Source organism: Trachurus japonicus, chromosome 12 (assembly GCF_045865225.1).
Source record: "Trachurus japonicus isolate A0001 chromosome 12, Traja_1.0".
Taxonomy (NCBI): Eukaryota; Metazoa; Chordata; class Actinopteri; order Carangiformes; family Carangidae; genus Trachurus; species Trachurus japonicus.
In genome coordinates, this window is record NC_140918.1 from 23,979,233 (window position 1) to 24,006,418 (window position 27,186).

Genomic DNA, 27,186 nt, shown 5'->3' on the forward strand with positions numbered 1-27,186 from the left:
TTTGCAGGTTTGTTTATCTGTTCTTCATACAACAAAAGAGTTTTCATCGTTTTCTTAATTTTTTGCCTCCAAGATCATCTTGTTTATTCAAAACGAACACACAGCCACAGTGTGATTCAGTCCTCCACACAGTCATGGTTTTCATTTTTAGTCCTGTAATATGAATCTGAGTGTGAAAGCATGTCAGACTCTGTGTGAATGTGGTTTTTTTACAGGCTATAGATTTTATTTGGAATATTTATAGCTGTCTTTATTGCTCCCTCACATCTGCTCTATTCTTTCAGTGTTGAACAAAATGGAATTGTCTGTTTGTTTATTTCTGTGATGCCCTGATGCCGTCTAGGTTTATATGAAGTGTTTGAGCAGCAGTCGACAAGCGCCAGGTGTTTTTTCCTCTGTTACTTTTACTTGTTGCACACGTGGAGAGATGTTGTTGGCATGGCATCAGAATGACACCGGAGGGGGTGGAGATGCAGGTCCTCCATCCTCACACCTCCTGCTCCCATCCCTGCTGGGAGGAAGTAGAGATGCACATGGCAAGAAAAAGTCAGCAAAGCCTTTAGAATCACGGCTGTTCTGCTTTTATTTGTCAAAAAACATGATCTATTCCTCATCTAAGTGTAGAAAAGTACAAGGTGCTTATGCTAAAACCACAAAAAATACAATCTTTTCCTTCTTATCGAGCAAATTCATTAAATATTCACACTGCTGGTGGGGAATTTAATAATAATAATAATAATAATAATAATAATAAATTTAATAACTGGTCGGATCTCCTCCGGCTCCAATAACCTCAGACCAGCTCGTCCAGTAGCGGCTCATCAAACCTGCGCCACATTCAGGACCATTCTCCCTGCAGAGCTGCTGCTGCAGCTCAGACACATTCTCAGGATGTCTGGTGTGTGAGCAGCTCCGTCCAGGTCACTCCACAGCATCTCTCCTGGATTAAGGTCTGGACTCTGACTAGGTCACTCGGAGCGGTAGATTTACTGCGTTTGAAGTCATTTTGGAGTAGATTTACTTCGATGTTTAGGTTCCTTGTACTGCTGCACCACCCAACCCCTGCTGAGATTCAGCAGCTGGACAGCCACCCTGACATCCTCCTATAAGAGACTAAGGAGACCTTGATAAACTTCATTCCTCCCCTCTTGTCGAGCCGTCCAGGCCCTGATGCAGCAGAGCTCCCTCCATCCGACTTCATCTTTTGGATTATGTTTTCATGCTGGTGTGTAGTTCCCTGACTACACCATATATATATATATGTATATATATATATATATATATATATATATATATATATATATATATATATAGAGAGAGAGAGAGAGAGAGAGAGAGAGAGAGAGAAAGCTGCATGTTCTTCGAAAAACAATTCAACCTTAGTTTTATCACTCCACAGAAGACCTTCCCAGGAGTGCTGCTCTTTGGCAAACTTCAGGCGTGCAGCGGTGTTTGATTTTCTTTTTTGGGGGGGAGAGCAGCAGCCTCCTTTGTAGTGTCCTGTAGTGGCATCATGCTACCTGCACCATGATTTGCATATGTTCAACCCATGACCATACAGTAGATCTTAACCAGCTCCAAAGCTTCCTCTGAAGCTTAAAGGGACATTGTGTAACTTCTCCTGTTATCTGTTCACGAAAATCAATTATTTGGTTCAAAAGTCTGTTTTTCATTAACCAGTAATCCCCCCATCAACAAACTTAAGTGCTCTGAATGAGCCGTTCATATCATTCATATCTCCATGGAGACGGTAAGCTCGGTGCTGCTGCCATGTGGTGTCGCCATGTTTTTACCTTCAGTGGCAGCGTGACGGTAGGTAACCACGGAAACTCAGCGGAGACACCGGAGCTGTTGGCTCAGGTGGAGGTGGCGTCTGTGAAAAGTCACCGCGGTAACGCAGTGAGGAGGAATGGAGCGTTACACTGATGCTGCATTCACCTGCAGTCGGGCAGACGGCCGTCGCTAACAAACCAGATGTCATTTTAGTCACAGAAGTTGAGAAAAAGCTGGTAAAACCTGGGTCAGGTAAACAATACCACATCGCCATGACAACATATTGTCACACGTGTATTGTTTTGCCTGGTGACGAACCACTTGTTTACATAGAGGCTTGTTTATGCCGTTACGTCTGCCCAATTTCACGTGAATGCAGCATGAAAAATACGATTGAGTTGCTTGCAATATAGCTACAACTGCAACGCTAGATGGGAGTAATTTCTACACAATGTACCTTTAAGGCTCTGGGCTGCTTTTTACCTCATTAGACATCTGCTTTGTGCCTTCTGAGTCATCTCTGCGTGGTCCCATCATCTAGGGAGGATATTAAGCCATCCCCATTTTTCTGTTTTCCTAGAAGTGAAATGATAAATATGTAAACTCTATGAGATGACTTTGTAACCCTTCCAGCCTTATGCAAATCACTGGCTCTTAATTGTCGGTCCTTTGAGATCTCTTCTGTGAGGCCCAGTTCACAACAGCAGACTTGACAGAACAGCAAACTCAAAGTTTGAGTGTTCCTTTGTGAGTCAAACTAGCCCGCACCTCCATCTGGCTTCATTGGTTGGACTCCAGGTTTGGTAACTCTTGACTGCAGTAAGACTCTAACTTTAACCGAGGGCTTCACACACTTTTTTCCCACCAACACTGAGAATGTTTGACCGATGTTTTCAGCACACCACAACACAACAATATGAATGATGTTTTTGTTGTGTGTTTGTTCTTAATTGTAGCTGACCGACCAAATTTTAAAACAAACAAATCCCTAAATGCACGAGTATTTGAGGTGTGATTACAGGTGCAACCAGGAGAGGTCAGTTTTCAGCATCCTGTTAAAGGTGCCCTCTGGAGTTTCAAGTAGACAAACACACCGGTGTTTACATCTGGTGAAACTTGTGTTGTCATTGAAGTCTAACAAACATGTTGAATGTTTTTCCTCTCCTCATTTGCAAAGCTAATTTTTTCACTGACAATTAAAGTTGTGCATTATTTACATTCATTTTCATTAGCTTCTCCTCTTCACTGTGTTTGTCAGCGCTTTACAGCATTTGTGTGTGTGTATGTGTGCGTGTGCTCTGCTGCAGAATAGGAAAATGTGTATTTGTGCGTCCTTGTGCGAGGTACCAACAAAATGGGAACCTGTTTGTAAAAACCATTGCATAGCACTATTTGTGCTTAAAAACTCCACAGAGCACCTTTAAGTTACTTTTTATTGCCAGTTAAGGAGTGGTCATTAAACCTTTTTAATGACAATTAACTGGAGTATTTGTAATGTGAAAAACGGGTTACACAAATTGCACACAGTATTATGACAAACCTCTGCAGCGTCGCAGAGCTGTTTTAATTCATTATTTTGGTTTTATGGTACATTAACTGTACAATTCAGCCTCAGGGCTCTCATCAGCCCCTTTTCCACTGGGTGCTACAGCTCAACACCAAATGTCAGACAAAGTTAGCGACTAGCTGATGAAGAAAGTCGTGGAAGTGCCAGAGATTTTTCTTAGGAGTTAGTGGAGGAAAAGCTACTGATAAAGAAGAGTGGCCATTGGACTTCCATTTATCAAGCAGACAGACACAGGAATACAAATGAATACTCATTCTATTCACCATGTGTTTGCTGAATGCGTATGTTTGTTCTCAACAATAATGAAGACAGCATGTGCCATTCTCTCCTCAAAGAAAAACAAACAAAAACTAAATACAAGAAATACAGTGGAGTGAGGGCCAAACATGTACAACATCTGGACTTTCAGGTCTAGGTTCTATATTAATACAATGAAAGTATCAAAACTTCAGTCCACAAAGAAATACATACACAGCCTGTATTCAGAAACTGAGCCCTTTGTAACTTAGTGATGTCACTACAAAGCTTCATCGCTCTCAGGCATTTCTCAAACCCCGCCCACCCAGATTCATCATCTGACCTTGATGGATTTGGTCTGTCTGCGTGTTTACCAGAAATCTGCTGTCCTGAAATGTTTTCCGTGGGGATTTAAAACTACGAAAAGACTTCAAATAAACACTGAAGTGTAGAACATGGCCCCTTTAAGAAGCATGATGAACAAAATCTTGAATTTTCTTCTTTTTGTGTAATTCTGCTGGCACACACAAGGCACACACATACACACAAACAGATGACAAACAGAAACGAGCAAAAACATTTTCGCTGTTGGAGGTAATGAAGGAGAAAAAAGAGGCCTCACTCATGTCTCTTTAAAAGAAAAAAAATTGGCCTGAAACTGTGAAACACTGAAGGAGCTTTTCACAGAGAGGTTTCACAATACGAGTGTTTAGAGCCAGAAAGAAGCTCTGAGTGAGCGGGGGGATGGTTCCTGATTGCTGGTACATCATCCACCAGACAGTTCACCACTCTTAGAAAAAATGGTGGCTGGGATAGGGTCAGTTGAGCAGGTGGAGGGCTTCATTTGCATTACTTCTGCTCTTGAGCATTTCCCTATCACACATATCATTATTCATAACAGTTACACTCAGGTTAATACTCAACCTGATTTTGAGGAGGGGAAAAGTTTCAGAGAGGCTTTTTGGAGCTGATATATAATGCTGTTCACAGCTGAGTGGAGCACACTCGGATTATTCTGATTATCTGTTACTAATTTTGGGAAATAAGCTCTTTTGTAATTGCCTTGTTAAAAATAGGGAAGTACTCTTTGGGAAACCAAGTTGTCTCCATTAGTTTTCCACTTGAATATACGATTTGTTTTATGGCATTATGGGGTTTTATTTTGAAGGATTTTGGCTGATTTCTATAGAATTTATTTTTTCATTTTCGGGAATTAAGCCATCCATGTAAACAGAAACCTAAGTTTTATCTCTTGTTAGCATTAATGACAAACTTATTAAGGTAGGCCTGTTTTACATGCCAGCTGGCCAGTATGAATTGTTGTCTAATTAATGTGCTGTAAGCCATTGTCTGTACTCAGCCAAATGTAATTTGTGTGCTACAGAAGCATCAATCCTTAACCCATTGTGTTGTAGATTAGCGCTGTTGTATTAACTGGCAGTGCAATTAGTCTGTGGATCAGGCAGGACAAGTCAAAAAATTAACATTATGATAAAGAGTGAATATGTTGCAATGGGTGACATAATGTATACAGTAATATAATGAGCAAAATATTAATTACAATCTCTATATTTTTGTTGGGCATGAATTATACTCTGTGTTTAGACTCTTGGACTGTTATTATTCATTTTGGGCAGAGCAAAACATGAATATGAGCATTTAAATTATTGTGTCTTGGAAGTAGCAGTGATTTGCTGTGTTTTGGCTGTTATACCCGTTGGCCATTTTCCGTCAATTATTTTTTTTCATATATGTTACAATATAATTACCCATAATCTCTCTCTCAGAAATAGTAGTGATGTGTGACTGTGTGCAGGTCTATAAATTGAGGAAAATAACTTTATGGAGTGGGTGGCAGGTGGATGATTTATGCATATATGTGGCACATAGTTTATGTGCATTTGCATTGTGTTTATGCACCACTAGGAGTAGCATCTCCAATTTTGTTGTATCTGATACAATGACAATAAAGTTTCTATTCTATTCTATTCGAGATAGTGTGTGGTTCAAAAAGAGCAACAGAGTTTTTTTTTTCTTCAGGCTTTTTGTGTCACTTTCAGTTCATATCAGTGTTTTAAGCTGATCAACGTAATAACTCTGAACCAGGACCTCCAGTATTTAGAGCAAGGAGCTTGTCAAAAATAAGGCCTGCAAAGTCACGCTACAGCTTATATTTCCATGTGTCAGAGATATATACAGTACTGTAAGGAGCATTTCATGTTCTTTACTGGGATCTTAGAGTTTGTGACCAATAATCTCACGGCCTCTCAAATCTTTAGTTAAGTAGACCTTTACATCTCACTGAAATATTTTGAAGTTTTTGTTTTTGTCACAACTTGTGTTGTAAATGTTTGTAGTTGGAGGAAAATGGATTCAAAAATCAATTCAGATATAATAGAATGCTGCTAACCTCTATCTTTAGTCCCAGAAATTATATATTACTTCTACAAATTGAATACATTAAATTATATTAGTAAGGATGACCTGACTCTAAAGTGTACTTATATAAAATAACTTTATAACCAAGACGACTTGCAGACATTATAATAAAGTTACTAAGATTTATATAATTGATGTCTTTTTTTTGATAATCAGTATTTTTGTTAAGGCACAAATGCCAAACCTTCCTAACTGTTTCTCTGATGTAAGACTTTTCAGATTTTGTTCAGTGTGAAGTGTGTTAGACTGTTGGTCCATCTCATTTCCGCTCTCGTTCTCCACCTACCACTACTACTAATACAACTACTACTAATTCTGACTGTTTGGTGCAGAGCAGGTCGTGCACAGTGAGCTTATCAGAACTTGTTTGCTGAAAACAACAGATGGAAACATGGCAGAAGAAAGCGCTGACACCGAACTGCTCAGTGAAAGTGCCATAAAACCGAATCAATGGGCCAGAACGGGCTAAGAAGCTCTGTGAGAGCTGGTGATAATTCTTTGTGAGATTGTCACTGCGAGCCCCCCCCCTCCTTTCACATTAGTTATGTGATTGATTGTTAATGTAAAAAGATTGTTGGTAAATGGAGCTTAAATAACAGCAGCTTTCAGTCACACAGTGACATCGATGTCAGTGTGAAGAGAGAAAAACAGAGTAGTGATGAGAAACATCCAGGTCTCGTACAGTACATGAGTCACCTGACCTCCATGGTAATTAGCACAAATGTGTGACTGTGAGTCTTCCCACGAGTGCGTGCATCGCCTGTGTACATATGTAACCTGCTAGTGAGGTGTTGCAGCCTGGTAGACCCCATAGCTCTTTCCTCTGCTGTCTGTGTAAATGTAAGAATGTATATGAGTGGGCACTTCTCTTCCCACTCCAGCTGAAATGAAATGAAATTTCCTAAACCTCCATCTGCTCTCTCCTCTCACAGGAAAAAAAAAAAAAGAAAAACCCTCCTACACTCTGTGAAAACCTCAGTTTGACTCAACTCGATTGGAGGAGCTGAATTACCTCTCACTGCTATTCTGAAGTAGCCGATTTGTCCTTTACCTGCGCAGTAATTCCTTTGTTTTGTGTTTCCCTCAAGGTCTCTGAAAAAGCGAGTGAAGATCATGGTGGATGGAACTCTGCTCATCTCCAGTCTCATCCCAGAGGATTCTGGGAACTACACATGCACGCCAACCAACGGCCTGCTGACCCCGCCCACTGCCTCCGCCAACCTCACAGTGAAGCGTACGTATACCGTGTCTGTGCCTGCTCTGTGGTTAATGCAGAGTATAAGTCCTCCAGGGACATCATTGTCTTTCTTATGTTCTCATTCAAGAGTCCAACACTGAAACAGGCAGCTCAGTTTTTTGTCCTCTCAGCACTAAGATTTAATTCATGAAACATTATTCAGCCAAGAATTATCCAGTGAAATATTGAAATCTAAACATTTCATCAAAGTGGACAGATGCAGGGTGGGAGTCCTCTCCAACAACATTCAGTGCCTGATGGAGAACAAAATTGATAAATTAATGAAATAAATTTGAGAGTCACCAGAGTTTAAGATTCAGATATTTTATCCATGTTTTCTCTGCACTGCATGGTTTCAGCTCAAGCCAGAATGTACTAGTCAAACCGATTTTTAAACCCCCTCAAAAAACAATAGAATTGATGAGCCGACCTTGTAAGTCCCATGTATAATTAGTACGAATTCTGTCTTTTTAGATTAGAAAGCAAACCTACAGTAGCTAGGTTCTACATTAATACCATGTAAGTATCAAAGCCTCAGTCCATTGAGAAATACACACAGTCTGCATTTAGAAACTCAGCCTTCAAAATGAACTGTCAGGACTTCTGTGACTTTGTGATGTTGCAACAAATCAGTCATCACTCAGTGTTTATGTAAAATATGACATATTTTATTTGATTGTCTTAATCAATTGTTAATGATTGTTTTAAGGTGTACACTTTGTTGATAATGGCCAAACCATATTTTAATATGTTAATATATTTAGGTTTTAAAGCAATTCAACTTTATTAACTCGTAACTGTACAGTATATGAACCTTTTTACAGATGTAAATCCTTTTGTAGCATCAGAAAACCTTCTAGACTTTGATTTATTTATTGTAAAATCTGTATCAGTTGGCAATGCAGACTTTTCCTCTGAATATTTTACAGTTGCTTGTAGACCAGTAAAAACCCCTTCAGACACATTTCGTCAGCTGTAAATATAAGCGGTAGCGGGAGTAGTAAAAACACAGGAAACAGACTGGAACAAAAGCAATCTGTTCTCCAAATGAATCAGAGGTTATGGATCATCGTGTAGGTTTTTCTGCGCCAGTAGGTGTAATTTCCTTTTGGTACTGAAACAGAGAGAAATTGTAGTTACTTTAATTTTCACTCTTCATACAGACCCAGCACAGGCTCTTAAGATGGCTCAGGAGACGTACCTTCCCACAGGTATGGACGGCGTGGTGGCCTGCCCAGCGGCAGCTCAGCCTCCGCTGCTCCGCGTGGATTGGATGAAGGATGGAGCACCACTTGACCTGTTCTTGGTAATAAAAAGAATCATCTCCACAGGGAGCAACTTTCTCTGTCAGACCTTTATTCTCTGCCCAAACTCAAATTTATGTTCCAACACTCTATTTATTGATTCCTGATGCTGCAAACATCACAGGGAACCTGGCGGCCTCCATTCATTTTCTTTTAGCAGAGATATGTCAGAAACCACTGCTGACTACAGGCTCCTTTAAAACAGTCACCATTAGCAGCCTGTGATGTGAAGCTTTGTCCAGCGATCAACCCACTCAACCTGCCTACGGTGCAGCAGAAGAGCAATTTTCTTACTATTGCAGTCTGAATGTTCAGGTAGATGTAATGAATCTTTTTTTTTTTTTTCCATGGATGAATCTTGTGTCCATGGATGGAAATATCCGTCAGGTGTTCAATTGTTATGTCATTCAATCACATACTGTATATCTTAATGGACATGGATGATGTGTTCGACCTTAAAAGCTCTGGCAGCATTCCCCAAGGAACTCCTAACTGCCCCCATTACTCTCTCTCTTTTTTTTCCCTCTTTTGCTTCAATCGACGGCTCATCTCTGATGTCTGAATGATGGGTGGAGGAACTATTATAGAAGAGGAGCAGGAAGTGGGACCTCCCAGCGTTTCTTTTCTTAACTTTTGTGCTCCTCCATGTTTTCAGGTTGAAAACAGACCCTGTTGTAGCAGCATCTAAAACAATTTCCTCTGTTTTGACAAGAAAAAAAAGATCTGCTCACCTCCCATGCTGCGTTGACCCCTCCCCACCCCCTACAGAACACTTTGGTCCGAGCGGCGGACATGATGGTGGATGAGAAGCACCACAGGAAATGTGATAGATCCCTATAGTGTGGCACACAGGCGTTGTCAGGCTGTTATTCTGCCAATTATTCCAATTTCACCCTGGATGTCACTAGCTCTTATGCCCACAGTAATACTTTCTCACAGCCTCATTCTAGGGAGGATAATAGCAGTTTTGACTTCATTAAACTGAGTGGGAACCTTTTGCGCAGTCAAAGCGCCACACAAGCCTTTCTCTGTGGCTTAATGGGGGAAAAATTACTTGAAAATTTACCTGCTTTTAATGCAAATGCTTCAGAAAGTGATGTTGAAAGCACTGCAGAGCGTTTCTATCACATAGGTATCAGGTGTGTGTGTGTGTGTGTGTGTGTGTATTCAGCTCAGATGTCGTGAGGATCATATTGACAAATGGGTTTTTCTTTGTTTTTATTCTTTAACTTGTAATTTTTTAGGATATCATCTTCTACAAACTGTGACAATAATGCACAATTTAAAAGAAGTTTGGAAATAATCTGCCAGTGGGGATTTAAGTACTTTACCACTGCAGGACTGTGGTAGGCTGATATCAGAAACATTATTTCTGTAAATCCCTCAAACACAGCTGAGAAGCTCATATGTGGCCTTGGAGCCGTTACAGATTTCCTGGCTTTTAGCTCTTAAAGCTTTTTGCACCCTTACTGTATTTCCTTTGCCATTTATGCTACATATCACTCCAGAGTGTTATAGTGTTCCTTTCATTTCTGAGCCCTGTGTTTTTCTTGCAGTACCCAGGATGGACTCTGACACCAGAGGGCTCATTATTCATGGCCACAGTCAATGACGATGCAGCAGGCGTTTACACATGTACCCCGTACAACAGCTACGGCAGCATGGGCTCGTCTGACCCAACCAACGTGATCCTACAGGTGAGTGAGACACCCAGGCCGACGAGGTCACTCAGTGTATAACACACAGTCGTGAAAAGTAACTATTGTAAGTCAGACTCAGTTCCCTTCATTGTTGATGATAAATTGTTGGTCAGTTGCACCATGACAACTCAGAAACTGTCACTGGATCTGTCCCTCTAGTTCTGCTAAACTGTCTCTCTGCACCCCTGTGTATACTAATTAACCACCACTGCATCTGTCACGGCGAATTAAAAACTTAGCCGAAACGACATTTCATTGACCTTTTCACTCTGACGTGTGAGCCCTCTGGCATTAATGGGAGTCAACTCAGACTCGCCACAATGGCAGCACTATTTAGGAGTTAATTGTGCGGCTAATCCTTTTGTTATTAAGATAATCTTGTCCAAAGCGGCAGTAATCCAGTCTTAAAATCCATTGTTGGCATTGCTGAAATCTCCTTGATTCAGCTATATTGTTTTGGCGATTCGCAGGACCCCCCAACATTCAGCATCACTCCAGAGAAGCAGTACACGCAGGAGGCTGGAAGGACCCTGCTCGTTCCCTGTCAAGGAAATGACGATCCAACTATTAAAGTGACCTGGAGCAAGGTAGGTATAACCAGTCCACGTTATTCATTTGGTTTCGAAAGATAAGCTGCTTCTGTTGAAAGTAGTTCATGCCACAAGAGGCAAATTTCAAACTGAACTCACAGTGGCTGTGGTATAAAACACAAACATGCATTAGCAATTAGCAAGAACAATAATAAATCTCTCTGGTAATATGCAAATAACTATGATTCTGCAGAATTTATCCACCTGTAAACACCTTAAGGCAGAATAAATAAAAACTTTTTTCGAATTTTAATCCAGTTAGTGGACACAGCATTTTAGCTGTTAGCTAATTGGTTGCTATCTTGGAGGAGGCGTTTGATAGTTTAGTTTATAGAGTGGTTGTGGTCTAACTTCATTCATTCATTCATCAATTTACACTGCTACATCCTGTGCACACAACCTGTTGCAGTATGGCAACTCAGTGCAGCAGAGTGTTGGCTCTCTTTGCAGCGAGGATCAGATCAGAAGTAAATCAGACAGAATCGTTAGATATTCAAGCACTCCGAGCAGTGTACGTCTGATCTGTCAGTCCATGGAGGTCAGTGCACTGGATGATTTTCCTCCATATAGATATTGGTGAGAAGTTACTGCTACATGTCAATACTGTAACAGGCAGACAGACAATCTCAGCCTGAATGTCCTCCCTAAGCAAGTAAAACATGCATTCAAACACACACCAGCAGCCCATGGACCAGATCAGCTGATTGTATAACAAGGTGACTGTGTAAAGCTTAAAGTGTGGAGATGTACTTAGTGCAGGATCAAAAATATGACACTGTTCTAATACATTATGACTGCACTGTATAAGTCACTGTCATTGCACTGTCAGGTATAATTTCATAATGATAATTTTACTGTAATGAAAAACCATTTTAATGCATAGATGAATCATGACCCCTCATTTGTATTGGCTCACTTTTGATTTCTGATTGGCTGGTTAAACCGCCGAGTTTCCCCAGTTAAATCTTGAGATGTGAGCATTTATTTGAACTTGGTGGATAAGAGATCAATTTTAAGACCTTTTGATTATTTTATAGAGCTGCATATAGATGTGGAGACTGTTAGTTTAGTCTGTTGACGGTCTTTGCGTGTTTTTGGCAGGTCGACCTGGCCCGCCGCATTTCTTACTCCATAGAACCCAACGGCTCTCTGCTGCTGCAGCCCCTCACCAAGGACCACCAGGGGGCGTGGGAGTGCAGCGTTGCTAACCGCGTAGCCTCCGTCAAGGCCATCACCAATGTATTTGTCCTCGGTGAGTACAAACAGGAGGGTTCCTATCTGAAGGGCACCCGTCGTAATGTAGAAAGCGTGTTCTGCTATTACGTGATACTGTAAACCTCCTATTACAGCAGCACAGCACAGGACGGATGCCTGTGCCTCCACTCCGCCTCCGACGGATAAATGTGGCACATCCATAGATGGCCTCTAAACTTTAGTGGTATCAGGTAGTTGAAGTGCTGGCTGATTTCCATCAACTCCTCTCCATTCCCTCCATTACAGGAACCAGTCCCCATGCGGCTACCTCTCTGTCCGTCTCTCCGGGGGTGAAGCAGGCCAACTTATCCTGGGAGGCAGGCTTTGATGGAGGATCAGCACAGACATTTTCAGTTTGGTGGGTGTAAAGCCTCCCACTTTCTTCTCGGGCTGTAACCATGGCAGCCATCGACAACGCTGGTATTACTCTATTGATCTCGAGGATGAGGAATTCATTTATCTGTTATCACTTCTTGGCAGCTACAATAAAAAACGCTGCTGCAGAGCATAGCTTCATAATGCAGTGGCCATGCTAGCAGCAATAGGAGGTTACTGGCAAAACAGGATGTAATACATTTGTTTCTTGTGAATCAGGGCTTTTTCACATGGTGCTTTAGATACGCCTGTGATGAATTAAAAAGACAGGGATGGACAGAGTAAAAGGAATGTAAAACTACGGCCAGCTGGATAAAAATGACCCAGAAGTATACGATTAAAATTTTATTACCCTTTCAAAACAGTGCAGTGTAATAGCTATTATAATGCATGGAATGTCTTAAAAAGGAGTTTAGTCAAATAGAAATGCTAGGATTCACTTAATAAGACTATTCTGAGATGTAATGTTTTTCTGATGTCAAAGAATGCAAGTGATGGCATACAGAAAACTTCTCCTAATGCTCATCTTAATCACATTGTAACCTGGGAGTGCTACATCAGATGAATGTGAGATGAGCTATCTTAATCCCTGAGAGGGAACTGGGTCATCACTCCAGCAAGGAGCAGGATCGAAAATAAATATAAATTACATCAAAAAAATATATAAAAATAGATCTGAATAACAGTATAAACAAACCTTCTGAAGCCTCAGCTACTCGTCGCTCTGACAACCCGACACGTTACGGCCGAAGATTAAGAAGTGAATTGACGCTCTCTGTTATGAGAGACAAAAAAAAATCAACACTTCTTGCTTTTCACTGTGCTGTGTGAACTTCAGCGGATACAGAGTGAATGTTTTCCTACTGATATTTCAACTGCAGGCTAATAACGATTGCAGATAGGTCTCGTAAGGACATTGTGGCGTTCTGCAAATGAAATTTTTAACAGTCACAGTTTTTTGTTTTACAGCTGTGAAAGCTTTATGGGTAAATGTTCACACCACATACTTGAAAAATGAATTGTTAAAGAGCAGAATAGACAAAAAAAGACATTTTTTCTCAGAAAGTGAAGTCTGCTCTTGTATTTCGCCTTATAAATATAACCTGCTTTAAGCACCACGATAACATACAGTGTTCATGCTTCATTCTAATTACATTGTGCGAATGAGGGGGACCAAACAGTTAACTGCAGCGTGGCATATTCTGTCTCGATTGTTTCCTCATAAAGAACATACCCTTTTTCTACTGTGCCAGAGCCACCATTATGTAATTCTCTGTATAAAGTGGATATATAGAACCACAGCTTCAATAGGAGCATGAACATCACCATAATTGGAGTTGCAATAGCAGGGATACATCAGTGTCTCTGCCACAAGATCTGGAGATGATGATGAGTATGAATGATTAATGAAACCTACTTTTCTGTCATGTTTCATAAAACCAGACTCCCAGAATTCCCCGCCACTCTTTTGTTCTCACTTCTCTTTTTCTCGGTCTCTCTCCCTCTGCAGGGTGAAGAAGATTTCAGCAAGTGATAATGATGGGAAGCAGGACTGGTACTCTGTGCCTGTGCCTCAGTCCTCTGGCACCAGCCTGCAGGTGACAGGCCTGTCTGCTGCCACCGACTACCAGTTCAGTGTCCTGTCACATAATAAAATGGGCACAGGGCCCTTCAGTGAGATCGCCACCGCACGGACCCTGGGTCAGTACCATCCTTGGTTTTGGTTGCACATTTGCAAAATAGTAACTGAGATCCATAGGGGGGTAAAAAAAAAAACACAACTATTATCAAATTTTGTGTTTTTCCTCAGTCTTGTATAAAACATTCAGCTGGCAGGCTTTTCATCTGTTGGCTGGTGCTGAACTTCTTTTTCATCAGTGATGAATATTGCCAGAAGCAGATTATATCAGCAGTGGTTAGTTAAAAGTTATTTCCACAAGTAACTTGCCCAAAGGTCAAAACAAAACTTATATGTGTTGTTATCAAAGGATAGAGCATGGATACAAAATAGTACAAAATGACACAGAGCAATGACAAACAAGTTAAAGCAGAAGTAAGCGGAATGTTTGTGTTAATCTAAGTCTTAAATAGTTTTATTTTCCGACAGCAATCACTTCTATAGAGTGTTTGGTCTGAAACACGGGTCTGTCAGTCACTCTGCTCTGCTGTAAGCCCAGGAGAAAACTTTCCTTGTATCCTACAACCTTTATCCAATGAACCAATCCAATCCAACCTTCTTCACTGTTTTGGATTCATTTAGTGTTTTTAAGGATTTTTTTTGTTTTGTTTGCTACACCTGCAACTGAATTTTCTTTTTCATGTTGAAAATCAGTGATTCTTCAACTCTCTTGGACACAGGATGAGCTGTCTAACATTTACGTGGATTTTTTCTTAAATAACTTTCTATCCACTTGTCCAATAACCCAAGTTAATCCTTCATCTGGCTAAAATGTAACGTTTAGGGAAAAAAAAGGTGCACAGAGTATATGGTTTAAAACTGGATAAAAGTACATTTTGAGCTTCTAACAGGCAACCGGGACACTGATACATGCACATGTCACTGGCAGGTGACGTGACCAAATGATACGCACCGTTAGCATGATTAAAATCACATTTCTCCAGATTTTGGGAATTGCTGTAAACATTTGGGATGATTAAAATACAGGAGGTACCAACAAATTAATGTTTAAAGGGGCGAGTTCCAGGTGGATGGTGCAGAGAAGCCAAATGCAGCTCTTTCGATCTCAGTGTGAACTCGAGGGACGTGGCGCATAAGCCAGTCATTAGTCCTGGTGTGATGTGGTCCATTGAAGCACACCAGCATGGGAGTAATATATGAAGGCAGCTTTCCAGTAAAGACCTTGTAAACAAATGCGTATGCAAATCGGGATTCTCAGAGAGAAAGAGAGAGAGAACCAGACAATCTTTTTATGCAGGATATAATGATGAGTGTTTAAAGCATCACCGATAATGAACCTGAGAGCAGTGTGGTAGATGGTATCGAGAGGGTTTGGAGCTGTGGTCCAAACAAGCTTATACAAGATATCACCAGAATGTAAAACTGATAAGTTTCCAGTGAGAATCAGGAGTTAGAATGGAAGAAAAAAGCCAGTCTTTGGCTGAAGTTATTGAAGTATTTGATGGATGGTTTTGTAGGATATCTTCTCACCAATCCAAATGCCAAGCTGCTTTGCTGTTGTGTTTTAAATACTGTACAGTATGTGAGGTCCAAGCCAACGTCTGTACTCAGATAAAAGGTTATTAGTTTGAGACATCGGGCAATGAAGGTTTTTTTTTTCTGTCTCAAGGTCTGATGACTCTTTATGTAACCTGAGCATGGATGTATTAATAGATCCATGGTCCTGACCGTCCTGATCTCCGCACTGGACTAAACTGGCTGACGTTAATGTGATGTCAAGATAAACAACGTCACCTTACATATTTTTAGTTAATTAATAAATATTGATATATTAACACTGAAATAAATTGTAGATAGGATATTTGTATATTTTAATTTATTTTAATTTATTTATTTATGTGTTGTTTTTTTGTTCCCCTCTGTCTGGGCCCCCCTATTTTTTGCCTAGTTTGCCTCTGCGTTAATCCGGCTCTGAACCTTCGGTAACCTTTGATTCCTGCATAAACCTCCAGCGATGTTGCTGTGTGGGATGGTTATATTAAACTGTCAGTCATTCACTTCACATATTTGGTCCAAAATGAAATCTCTCAACCAGAAATGTTGGTCCTGTCTGGAAGAACTGACAAAACTTTGATGATCCATTGATTATACATCAAGCAGCTCCAACCACCACCTAAGTGCAGCCACAGAGAGCTGCTGGAGTGACTGGAGACACTTAGGCTTATTTAACCTCTTGTCCAGCGGTTAGTTTAATCCTCAAATGTATTTTCATGATGGTGTAACATGTCAACAGTTTTTTTTTGCTAGGATGAAATTTTCAATCGCAACACAGCCTCACGCTCTTCCCATGTGCACCTTTTCTTTTTACCTGAATGTACAGTACATTGTTCTGCCTTTGCCCGTGGCAGGTCGGAGCAGTGGAAATGTTGTTGTGAGTTAAATGTTTGCTTTTTTGCCCTTTGGGAATGTTTTACTGTTCTGAACAGAGGGTAGACATCTCAGAGACATTCGAGAGGTCGTGAAAATACTTTTTGATGATGCAACCCTTGCTGGATAAGAGCTAAAAAAAAACAAAAAAAACAAAACAACAATAGTGTCAGATTCTCCTTTTCAGAGGTTTGTGGTCAATTTTAGCAGTTGGAATCTCCCAATTTAACATTTATGCATAAACAGTCACCATCTATCCTTCAAGCTCATTAGTTTAATGGGCCAGAAAGAGGTTTGTGAATTCAAATGATGTGCCAAAGAAATGATGATGATGCTGTTACTCCAGTGTGTCAGTATTACATTTTCATAATGTGATTATTGTGGCCAAATGTTAATGGTAAACATTACTGTTGAGTTTTAACTGGACAGTGAGCTGTATACTGTACTGCAATAGTCTTTATTCCCTCCCATTCTCAAGGTTGAACATCTGTGACAGAAGCAATTTCCTCCACTGTAATTTAATTTTTCCGCCAGAACGCAACTGGCTGATCCACTGAAGGTCTTTCTGTTTTTTGTTTTTCTTCCCCCCATCCCTCTGCATCAGATGCTGCTCTGAGGAGAAGTAAACTGAAGCCTCCTGCATCGCTGTCAGCTAATCAGGCCTCAGCAGGAGTTGTTCTGCAATGGTCGCTTCCTGAAGCTCATCACCCTCCCATCACAAGCTTTGTTCTTCAGTCCCGCACCCAGCAAGGGGAGTGGTTTGATTTGGTGGAGGACATCAGTGCCAACAGTAGCGAGATAGTCGTTCCGGGTCTGCACAAGGTAACAAGCCAGCCGCACGGCTCCCTCTGAGACTAATCAGTCCGTGATGCTTGTTGAATGCCTTGGAGATTTTTCTTTTTTTTTTTTATCTAGGCTACACCTCCATGTACATTTCTCAGTGATGCACACTACATGGCAGCCATCACTTTTCTGTCGTCTTTCAATCTGTGTGCGCTGCCTTTTTTTTCTCTCTGCTGCTTTCATCCTTCCCTTTTCTCCCCTATATAGGGCTACTCAAATTCAAATCAACTTCATTAGCATTGCAGACACAGTCCTGTGTTGACAAAGTGTGGCTTCTTCCTCTGTCCTCCCTACTCTGTATGTGTGCGTGTGTGTGTGTGTGTGTGTGTGTGTGTGTGTGTGTGTGTGTGTGTGTGTGTGTGTGTATGCTGGTCGCAGGACTGTGTGTACGAGCTGCGGCTGCTATCTCGTCGCGGGGAGTTGCTGAGCGAGCCCGGTCCATCAGTCAATGTCTCCACCGTGGGTAGGTGTTCAAGAGCAACCTTGCCCCCTTCGCATTCTCGCACCACCCTCTGTTTCAACCCGTCCTCCTCTCAGTCTGCTTTTCTAACTCCTCTCTTTCTCTCTCTCTCTCTCTCTCTCCATTTCTTCCCCCGTCCCTCTGTTCCCAGCGTTAAACCAAAATTAGAGCAGGGCCCCAGGGAACACTGTCCATTAGAAGCCAGAGTGATAGAAATAGCTCCACTAATAACTTCTCAAAAGAGTTAGCGATAGAATTTATACTGGTCTTTTCTGATTCTTATGCGAATGTGACATGAATGTTAATCAGATATGGAAATCGACACACACAGTGCTGTTACCCGAGGGCTGTCCCAACAATCTGATACACACTGTTGAACGTAGCCCTGCTGATAATCAGCTGGACGTCTTGCGGAACATGTTGCAAAAACAAAACAAGGTTATGATAGGGAGATAATGATCATCACAGGGATGTGGAGAGGAGATTAGATCCACTTAGAACTGCTCACGCCAAAACCTCACAGCAATTATTTATGAGTTTCTTTCTTTGTAATGTGAATTGTAGTTATTGTAACACTCTGATGCAAATGGCATGAAATATGCATGAAGTGAAGGTCAGACAGCATGATCAGATACTTGTACAATGAAAATTAAATGAAATGATTTTTAAAATCATAATAAATAATAAAAAAATAGAATTTAAAATTTTGATCAGATATTAAATATAAATGTATTAACATGATAAACATAGGTATATGATCTCTTACAGAAAAATTTGACATTTTTTCCTTATTTTTGAAAAAAAATGAAGATAATAATTACACAGACAAGTAAAGTTCTATATTATTATTATTATATATTGTATTTTTTTTAACTTTATTTTGCCATCATGTGTTTTATCCTGTGATTCTCAAGCATGTGTTTCTTTTCCTACATTATTTGTAGTTTTTTATGATTATTGCTGACTCTACAATCTCCCTTAACTCACCCTTTGCTTTTTTTTTTTTTTGCTTTTTTTTTTAATACTAACATATATCACTGATGAAATGACATCACAGGGATGGAGATCTACCCCAGCACATCCCGACTCCTGGAGTTCGTCCCGGAGCCATTACTGGCCGGCGTGCTGGGCGGGGTGGGCTTCATGTGCTTGGCACTGGTCTTGCTGCTGGGGGCCGCCTGTGTCATCAGCCACAAGAGGGACCAGCGTCGCAGGAGGAAGAAAGATGGTAAAATGCCCCTCACTCCAGAGACTCAGCAGACACTCACTTTGATGAACTGCATCATGAATATCATCATTTATTCAATAAAATATTGAAGGCACTTTCAATCCATTATATAAATCATACCCCACTGCATGGATTTGGCGCTCCTCTTGTCCCCTGCTCATCCATTCAGTTGTAAAAGTTATTGATGTCATTTACATTACTTGCTAATTAGGGTAATTTCTCATTAGGGGCTGATAAATGTAAGTGTAATTAACTTTTTGGACAAGCCTGGGTGCCTTGGGCCCTTTAATGGGCTCTTATTGGGGTTGATTATGTTTTTACTTCTTGGTCAGTGTGGTTGTATCCTAATGAGTCAGATACCATCTTGCCCCTCTCCTTCCCTTCCCTTCCAGAACCCCCTTCAGCCATCTATAAATGCTCCCCATCAATGTAAGTACCCCTTTATCATTTCATTATAATACCTCCCATTGACCTTTTCGCGCTGCTTCCCATACAAACTAATATACGCTGAAAATGCCAGCACCACACTTGTTTCTTTTTTCCTTCCTCATCTTCATGTGTTGTTGTTGTTGCTGCTGCTGCTGCTGTTTTGGTCTCTTCCTGTCAACATCTCTGCCGCCCCCTCTTTCGCTCTCACTCAATCTTATTCTCTCTATTTTTCTTCCTCTTGCACCTTGGGTTTCTCTTCCAACCCTCCTCCCCCACCTTCTCTCTCTCTCTCTCTCTCTCTCACACACAGAAAGACTTCAGGCACCGGCAGTCCAGACAGTGTGTTGAAGAAAAGCTTACTCCCAGCCAGCTCCCTCTATCCCACCACCTCCTCTTCCACCACCACCACCTCCTCCTCCTCACAGACAGACTGTTCTTCCTGTAGCGCTGACAACCACCATCAGCGGCGGAAGTCCCTTCTATCCAACTACAGCCGAGGCCGCCTCACTAGGACGACGTCTTTTCCCATTTCTCCTTCCATTGAGTTGATCTCCAGAGGGCCGGACGGCCGCTTCACACTTCCGCCATATGAAAACGACACTCTGAGCGTTCACAGCAAGAAAAGCGGAAGGTACGACCAACCTGCGAGAGTGCTGCGGTCGGCGTCGCTGCACTCCGGTGCGGAGGACAGGAAACAGCCGCCGTTCGTTCTCTCCGTTGATCTCCCTCCTTGCAGACCGATGGACGTCGACTCCACGAGCCAAATCTGTGAGATGCCCCACCACAGTCCCTATCCGTACATCTTAGATCAAAAGCAATGTGCCTTTCCCGACCTCAGCAGTCTGTGCTCAAACAGCAGTCTGGCCACCATTCCTCGTCTGCAACCGGCGCGGACTCCCACCTTCCCGGTGCTCCCGCATATCCGATCTAGCCTCGGCCAACCTTCCACGACCGCCAGCGCCCTGGTGCTCCAGATGGAGCACGAGCGGGAGAGGGGGAACCTGAGTCGCTGCCTGATGTTGGCTCAGGAGAGGGAGGAGCTGGAGAGGGAGCTCCAGAGGTACACGCTGGAAAGAGGCTCCGTGAGGCACATGGAGGCGGAGCAGCCGGACTTAGAGGGGAGGGAGGACGATAATGAGTTTGTCTGGGAGTATAAAAGCAGCACATTACCACACAGATATACCCAGGGCAGTAAGAGCAGCTTTGGTCTATCCCCAAGTCCTTTCTCTTCAACCTCTGTCCACTGGGAAGCCCGTCCTCTTGCTGCCCCTCCCGCTCTGACCTCAATCGGGTCTCGTTTTGATGCGTCTTCACCCGCGAGTCTCTCTTATTTTAACTCTGACGACCGTCATCTCGCCGCGTCGTCCGCCAAACCGACCCCCCACCGATCTGATGAATACGGCAGTTTTTCCAAAGACACATTAACAGTCCCACATCTCTCCTTAAAACAAGGACATGAAAGGACAGAGGCAACAGCAGAGGGTTATAATAATTCACCACAATCCACAGTCTTAGGAATGCAAACGAATGATTCATGCTCTGAGGCACGGGGACAGAGCAGTCTTAGTCATGGCAGCCTTTCAACGTTGACTTTCCGTGGTAATAAATACACAGAAAGCTCTAATTCAGTTCTGGATGCGGTGCCAGACTCTTCGCGAGCGGAGGCTTCATTCCCTAGACCCTCTGATCAGGCCGTGTGTGTGGAGATGGAGATGAGCGTGGATGAGCCAGAATCAGAGATGTGTGCGAATCGGCCGACGGAGCCGATGCTGCACCACAGGATCGCCTCGCACGTGCAGCGCGGGCGCCCGCTGAGTTACAGAGGCCGGTTTGAAGACGTGAGGAGGAGCACGAGCTTTAACAGCCGGCGTCCCGCGTCCGTGGACCACACCGCCAGGACGCACGCTTCTCCACAACCTCGGGAAGCGAACCCCTGGGGAGCTGCGACCAAAGGTTCTCACCTCTGGGACTCTAAGCAGCGAAGTCGGAGCCTGGACTCGAGGAGACGGAAAGAGAGCAGTTTCCTTCCCCCCGATGCGTGGATAGACTCTCTCTCCCAGGAGAACTGCTCCCTCGCGTCACCCCGTCGTCCAGACGCTGTGTTCTGGGAGCCGCAGAGCCTCCCCACCAGGAGGATCTCCACGTCTCCTGCAGATTCTCCTGCTGCTTCCCGACCTCCCTCCTCCTCACCTCCTCCCGCCGCCCCTCCATCTGCAAGGTGCAGTCCGGAGAGGGCCGCAGCAAACGTCGACGTGCCTATTAACCGCTACAAGCCAAAAATGGAGGCATCCGTCTCTCAAAACACCGCCATGAAAGAAGCAGAGCGATACTTGGAGGCCATGAAGGAAGCTACCAGATGTTTGCCCCCCAACAACATCGAACAAGAGCTGGTGGAAGTGGAAGCGGGTGGATACAGGGGGGCGCTAGAGTCCGGGAGCAGCTACAGCAGTTACGCCAGCAGCGGCCGAGGCAGCATGGAGCCGGCTAATGGACGCCTGTCTTTGTGTCACCTTTCCCCAACTCTGGACAGCTCACCTGAGACTATAGAGGAGAGCCAGGGGAGCTCAGAGGACAAGCACAGTCACCAAATGGACCCCTGCCAAAGGTATTAAGGACATAATGAAGAAGTGAAATGATGTTTTATAGAAGAAAATGTGCCCTGCATTTGTAGTGCAAAATGACCCTGTGTGGTCGATACAAGGCTTTCAAAGTGAGCCTAATATACATTACCCAATATAATTTATAGTTGGAAATAAAGAAAATGGCATTTCCGGAGTCCTATTATCTTTCACGTACTCAAAGTTGGACAGATTTTCAAGACAAACTAATGTTGCAAGATTCCTCAAAAAGGCTTCTTCTTCAGCGTCATCTTCATAACTATATTTTCGCAAAACCTGTATTTTTTAAGTGCACAGGTGTCCAACTTGTTTCAATTCTTAGTTCAGTTCAATACTTCATTGTTATTGTCACCTGCAACAATGAAATTGAGATAGAGCCATCACAGTCCAGCATAATAACAACAGAAATAATAAATACATTGTGCACTGCAACCCATAGGGTCCAAGTGCAATAATGTAATTGTTTATATATCACACTGTGGTAATGTGGTAATATGTAGTGTGAGCAATGTTAAAAACAATATGAAAAGCAATTAATTCATTTGAAATATTAAGTTTATATATTAATGCCTTGGTAGGATGTTAAATGAAATATGCGCAAGCAAACCCCCGGCAGCTTTTTTTTTAAACAAAGTACGAAGCAAAAATGTAAATGTTTATTCATAAGAATAAAAGCTAAGTGTTTTAGAGGAAAAAAAGTGCCTAATGGATTTGATGTATAGCTTATTGGGAGAGCTTTGCCATTTGCAGTTGTTAATGAGCATGTGTTTGTGTACATTAATCTATAAACCCTGTCTGTATTTGGTACTAAGTGATGTTTTGTGACCTCTCCAGGAGAAAGGCCTCCGTTGATGAGAATTATGAGTGGGACGCTGCTGATATCTATTCACAGCCTGGAGACCGTGATGGTGAGGATTTTTTATTTTTTCGTTTTTATTTTGGTCCAAAACACTGGTTAAAAAATGGTACATTTGTCTGTTAGGAATCACTTATTGAGATAATGTGACAACCAGAGTCAAAGCTAAATGGCTGATTGCTGTGTCCAAATGGTTTCCTCAGTTCAGTAGACAAATTTAACCCGCTGCGATGCCATGCTGTCTAATGGGATACTGCAGGTCACTGGACAGGGATGTGGCATCAACTCATGAAGGGACATTGTAGTCTGTGAAAAAGGAAAAAAAACCTCTAATGGGCTTGCAGATCGAGCAGATATGAGTTTAATTAACAATATCCACTGGTTTGCAAATAGCTTATAAGTAACAACTACGTTCTTGAGCATCATTTATTTCTAGAATCTTGTGTAAACCATTCACAAAGTACCCACCGCCATGAGCTGCCATCGATTACATAAATGACTCACAATGTTAGCCCCATACTCACCACTAGTGGTCTCAGGAACTATGGGGCCATGAATAAGTCAAATTTATTGATTTAAACATTACAGTGTTGTAGCTCTACGGTTTTAAAGACTGTAAGATGTTTTAGTTTTTCTTTTTGTTATTCATAAGAAAAATCTATGTTTTATTTCTGGTTTAATCGTGGCCTGCCTAAATCACTTCAGTTCAGTTTAGACCAGACAAAATGTCGACTTTGTTTTTAACCTTGATAAAAAATCTCATTAAAAGTTTATCTCTTATGATTTCAACAAGTCCTTCAAAATAAAATGAATATATCATGTTGCTTGAAACTGTTTTTTGAAGCATTTACTCGTCCCCAAAAACCTTTCATCCTTCAAAACCGTTACAAATCCCATGTGAAAAATAATTCAGTTTCATGACATGACAACTCTAGTTCAAGAAAACACAAAGGTTTTAAAACTTGTCAAGGTCAGGTGACCATCATCATCACCAGGGTGATAATTATGGTGCATGGAATGACTGTGGTTATGGTTGAAAAAACAAAAGCAGCACTACAAAGTCTTCCTTCTTAAAGCCTTAGAGTTTTGTTGACCTTTTCTCTTAGCAGACTGTCACTGTGTAAAAACATTACAATAAAATGAAGTCACCATCATCTCAATATTGATATTCATCACCCATTACTTCAGTACTATATTTGGCAAAAAAAAGCTATAGCAGCTGCGAGGTTTGTGTTGGACCAGTGAGCGATGTTAAGCCGTAAAAACTCTGCTGACGCATCACAATGAGCAGCAGAGACAACACATACTCTGCTCCCTGGACACTGCACAGAACGTAGTCGCCTTGGTGTCTTGAAACAGTTTGCTTGAAAAGTATTGATACAAATGTACGTTTTAACTAGTGGGGTTTATGTATCCTGCCAACATTTTTAAATGTTCATTTAGGAACTGCATGCAGGCTTCTATTCAGTAGCTTGCAGTGGTTGCTTAGTATGAATGGCAAAGAGCAACATTTAACAGGCTATTACTGGAACACTTAGCAATTTTAGACTGATCTAGGGTGACATTTGTTCCTGTAATTTCAGCAACAAATTAAGAAAAAAGACATTTGTATTTTCACTCTGGCTCATCTGAATTAACTTCCAAGTTAGCCTGCCTTCGCAAGCCAATATTTGATATCCTGCTCTTAACCTGTGCGGTGCATATCCGTGGGAGTTCAGGATGGAGGGGACAAAACCAGCGGAGCGTAGACATTTAATGAAATAACATCTGTGGTAAAATATCAGAAAAAGTCAAATATAATTTCACATGTGTCTTTTTTTTCACCTACAGGCCTGCTTCCTTCATTGAATCTGCCGAAGCCCGCTCCGTGCTGGAGCTTCCCGAGCATGCAGTGCTCCACTAAGGCACTGAAAAATTGTACTCAGCTGTCTTTGCTCCCAGGGCATCAAAGCAGCTGCTCTGCTGAGCCAGAACCAGACACTGTGCTGTTCTGACAGCACCAGCCTTCGGCTCATCTCACTGGTGTGTCCTCTCACTTATTGATTCGCATCACAAGGCGACAAAAAGTGCATGTAGCAGAAAGTGAGCTTTCATCTGATCGATTGAATTTTCTTTTTCAAAGTGAGAAAACAGAGAGAAGAAGTGCAGAAGAAGACTTTGTTTGGCATATTCTCTATGAAGAGATCAAGCAATAAGGGTCTAAGTAAAAATAATGGAGGGCCCCCATGTACAGTAGAGCTTTAAAAAGTTTTCTTTGCATTCTGACCCATCATCATCACCACCACCACACTGTTAGACATTTCTTTGGAAACAGTCCACCAATCTGCCAATTTCAAATCATTTCCCCTGCTGATGGGTTTCAACACATTTTCTGGTGGTTAAGATGCATTCATCATCCAGGGACGACTCAGTGGCCACACAAGGAACAAAACAATCTCAGCCATCATCAAGTGACTGGTTTATGCTTTGGATGATTACGTTTTTCAATACCATCAATCACCACTGAGTTTTAACAAAAGAGATGTTTATGAAATGCCAATAAATAAAGAAGACAGATAGAGTATAAAAGCTATTTTTGCCACACTGTTGCTGCTTTGCTTTAGTGTAATACTAGTCCTCAAAGTGTAATTTCCCCAAAGAGATCATTAACTGCTTTTTTTTTTTTTTTTTTTGTCCTTGAAATACTGTGAAGTTTTTTGGAATGCAAACATCTACTCGGTCTGGATAAAAGCCCAAGTTTCCTCTCCAGGCCGTCTCCTTGTTCAGTGGAGCAGAACCTCTAATTATGTTTGATAATTGAAGAGGGTCAAGTTAACTTGTCGGGCTTGGCCTTGTTTATTGTGTGTTGGCATGAGGGGAAATTTAGCTTTTATTTCTTTATTTTGACTGGAACAGACCAAGGGTCAGTTTGTTGAATGATTACAGCCTTTTCTCTCTCTCTCTCCCAGCAACCTGTTTCATCCTTACACTGTCACTGAAAAGACACTAAGTTAACATCGGTGCTTTTATGTGTCACCACTTGAGTGGGTAAATGGGTTCCCTTTTTGAAGGGTACGTTAACACATCCACAGAGGGCTGCTGCGTAATAATTCAACATTATTGTCAAATTGTCAAATGGTGAGTGCTCTGTCATATCACTATTTATACCAGTAAACATTCAGAGAATATTTTTTTTCAGTGGGATCCCTGTGATGGATTCACTCACATGTGATTCATGTTATATGTGGATTAATGTAATCACCAGCGTCCATCATGTTAAAAGCACCGTCGCCATTTACATGCTGAAATTGTTAAATATGAGAGGCCTGGTAAATCTATCAGAGTGATATAGGTACTGCAAAGAGCCACGAATGCTTCATGGCAACTAAATTATAATGTAGCATGTAAATGTTCTGTATAAAATGGCGATTTGACTCATTTCTAAGATCAATCCCATAGACACGTAGCTTTAAATCTTTGTGAATTGCAAATTTGTGCTGTTGACTATTTGCAAACTGTTCTGACAGTCCTGACCTTTGGGAGAAAGGAAAGAGTAAGAGAATCCAAGATGGAAGAAGCCATCCCATTACCTATGTTGCACCACTCACCCAGGGCAGTTGTTTTTTTCCTCATACAATAGGCGAACTAAAGGTTGCCAGAGAGGGGAGAGAGAAATAATACTGGCTGTCACACTCTACAGGGGCTGTCATACCATTAACTAGATATTTGCTCCTGAAATGACAAAAACAGCCTGTTGACAACACATCGGTGTAAGTGAGTGACCTACTCTGCCACAATATCATCCCGTATATTTAAAAATAGGGGTCATTAGTTTCACTTGTGACCCCCACGGTATAACCCTGCTCTACTGAACGAAAAGAGATTTTCTTGTCTTTGCCACAAATAAAAACCAGCCGCAGCCATGTCACTGTTAGTGAACCGAGCTTCCACCACCGAGCTATTTTGACGAGGAAGCGCAAATTAATTTTTTTTTTCTGTCTGGTTTGACTGGGCACTCGTGTGTGTGTGTGAAGGGTTTTGTTTTGTTGTAAGGCATCGCAGTGGGACACAGCTCATTACATCCAGAGATATTTGATAATTACATGTGGTTTATAGTGGCTTCAGAAAGACATTTAATTGTACTGTAAATGGATGAAATTGACATTTACCCCCATCATTTTTCACTCAGTGCTCATGACAACAATGTGAACGCATGTCTTAATAAATGCGC

At 41.8% G+C, this 27,186-nt stretch overlaps 1 protein-coding gene across 1 annotated transcript in view; it reads left to right on the plus strand.

Annotated features, from left to right (window-relative positions):
• The window catches only part of igsf9a (immunoglobulin superfamily, member 9a), a 65,748-nt gene extending 40,262 nt beyond the window's left edge, over nt 1-25,486 (plus strand). The window contains exons 8-21 of the mRNA XM_085793894.1: nt 7,105-7,250; nt 8,417-8,559; nt 10,114-10,254; nt 10,728-10,844; nt 11,949-12,099; nt 12,348-12,459; nt 13,987-14,177; nt 17,147-17,364; nt 17,764-17,848; nt 18,903-19,073; nt 19,466-19,502; nt 19,813-22,107; nt 22,955-23,028; nt 24,807-25,486. Coding sequence (XP_085650020.1) covers nt 7,105-7,250; nt 8,417-8,559; nt 10,114-10,254; nt 10,728-10,844; nt 11,949-12,099; nt 12,348-12,459; nt 13,987-14,177; nt 17,147-17,364; nt 17,764-17,848; nt 18,903-19,073; nt 19,466-19,502; nt 19,813-22,107; nt 22,955-23,028; nt 24,807-24,970 — 4,045 coding nt within the window. The 3' untranslated portion in view covers nt 24,971-25,486. The remainder of the gene's footprint in view (nt 1-7,104; nt 7,251-8,416; nt 8,560-10,113; nt 10,255-10,727; nt 10,845-11,948; nt 12,100-12,347; nt 12,460-13,986; nt 14,178-17,146; nt 17,365-17,763; nt 17,849-18,902; nt 19,074-19,465; nt 19,503-19,812; nt 22,108-22,954; nt 23,029-24,806) is intronic.
• Nucleotides 25,487-27,186: the final 1,700 nt, after the last annotated feature.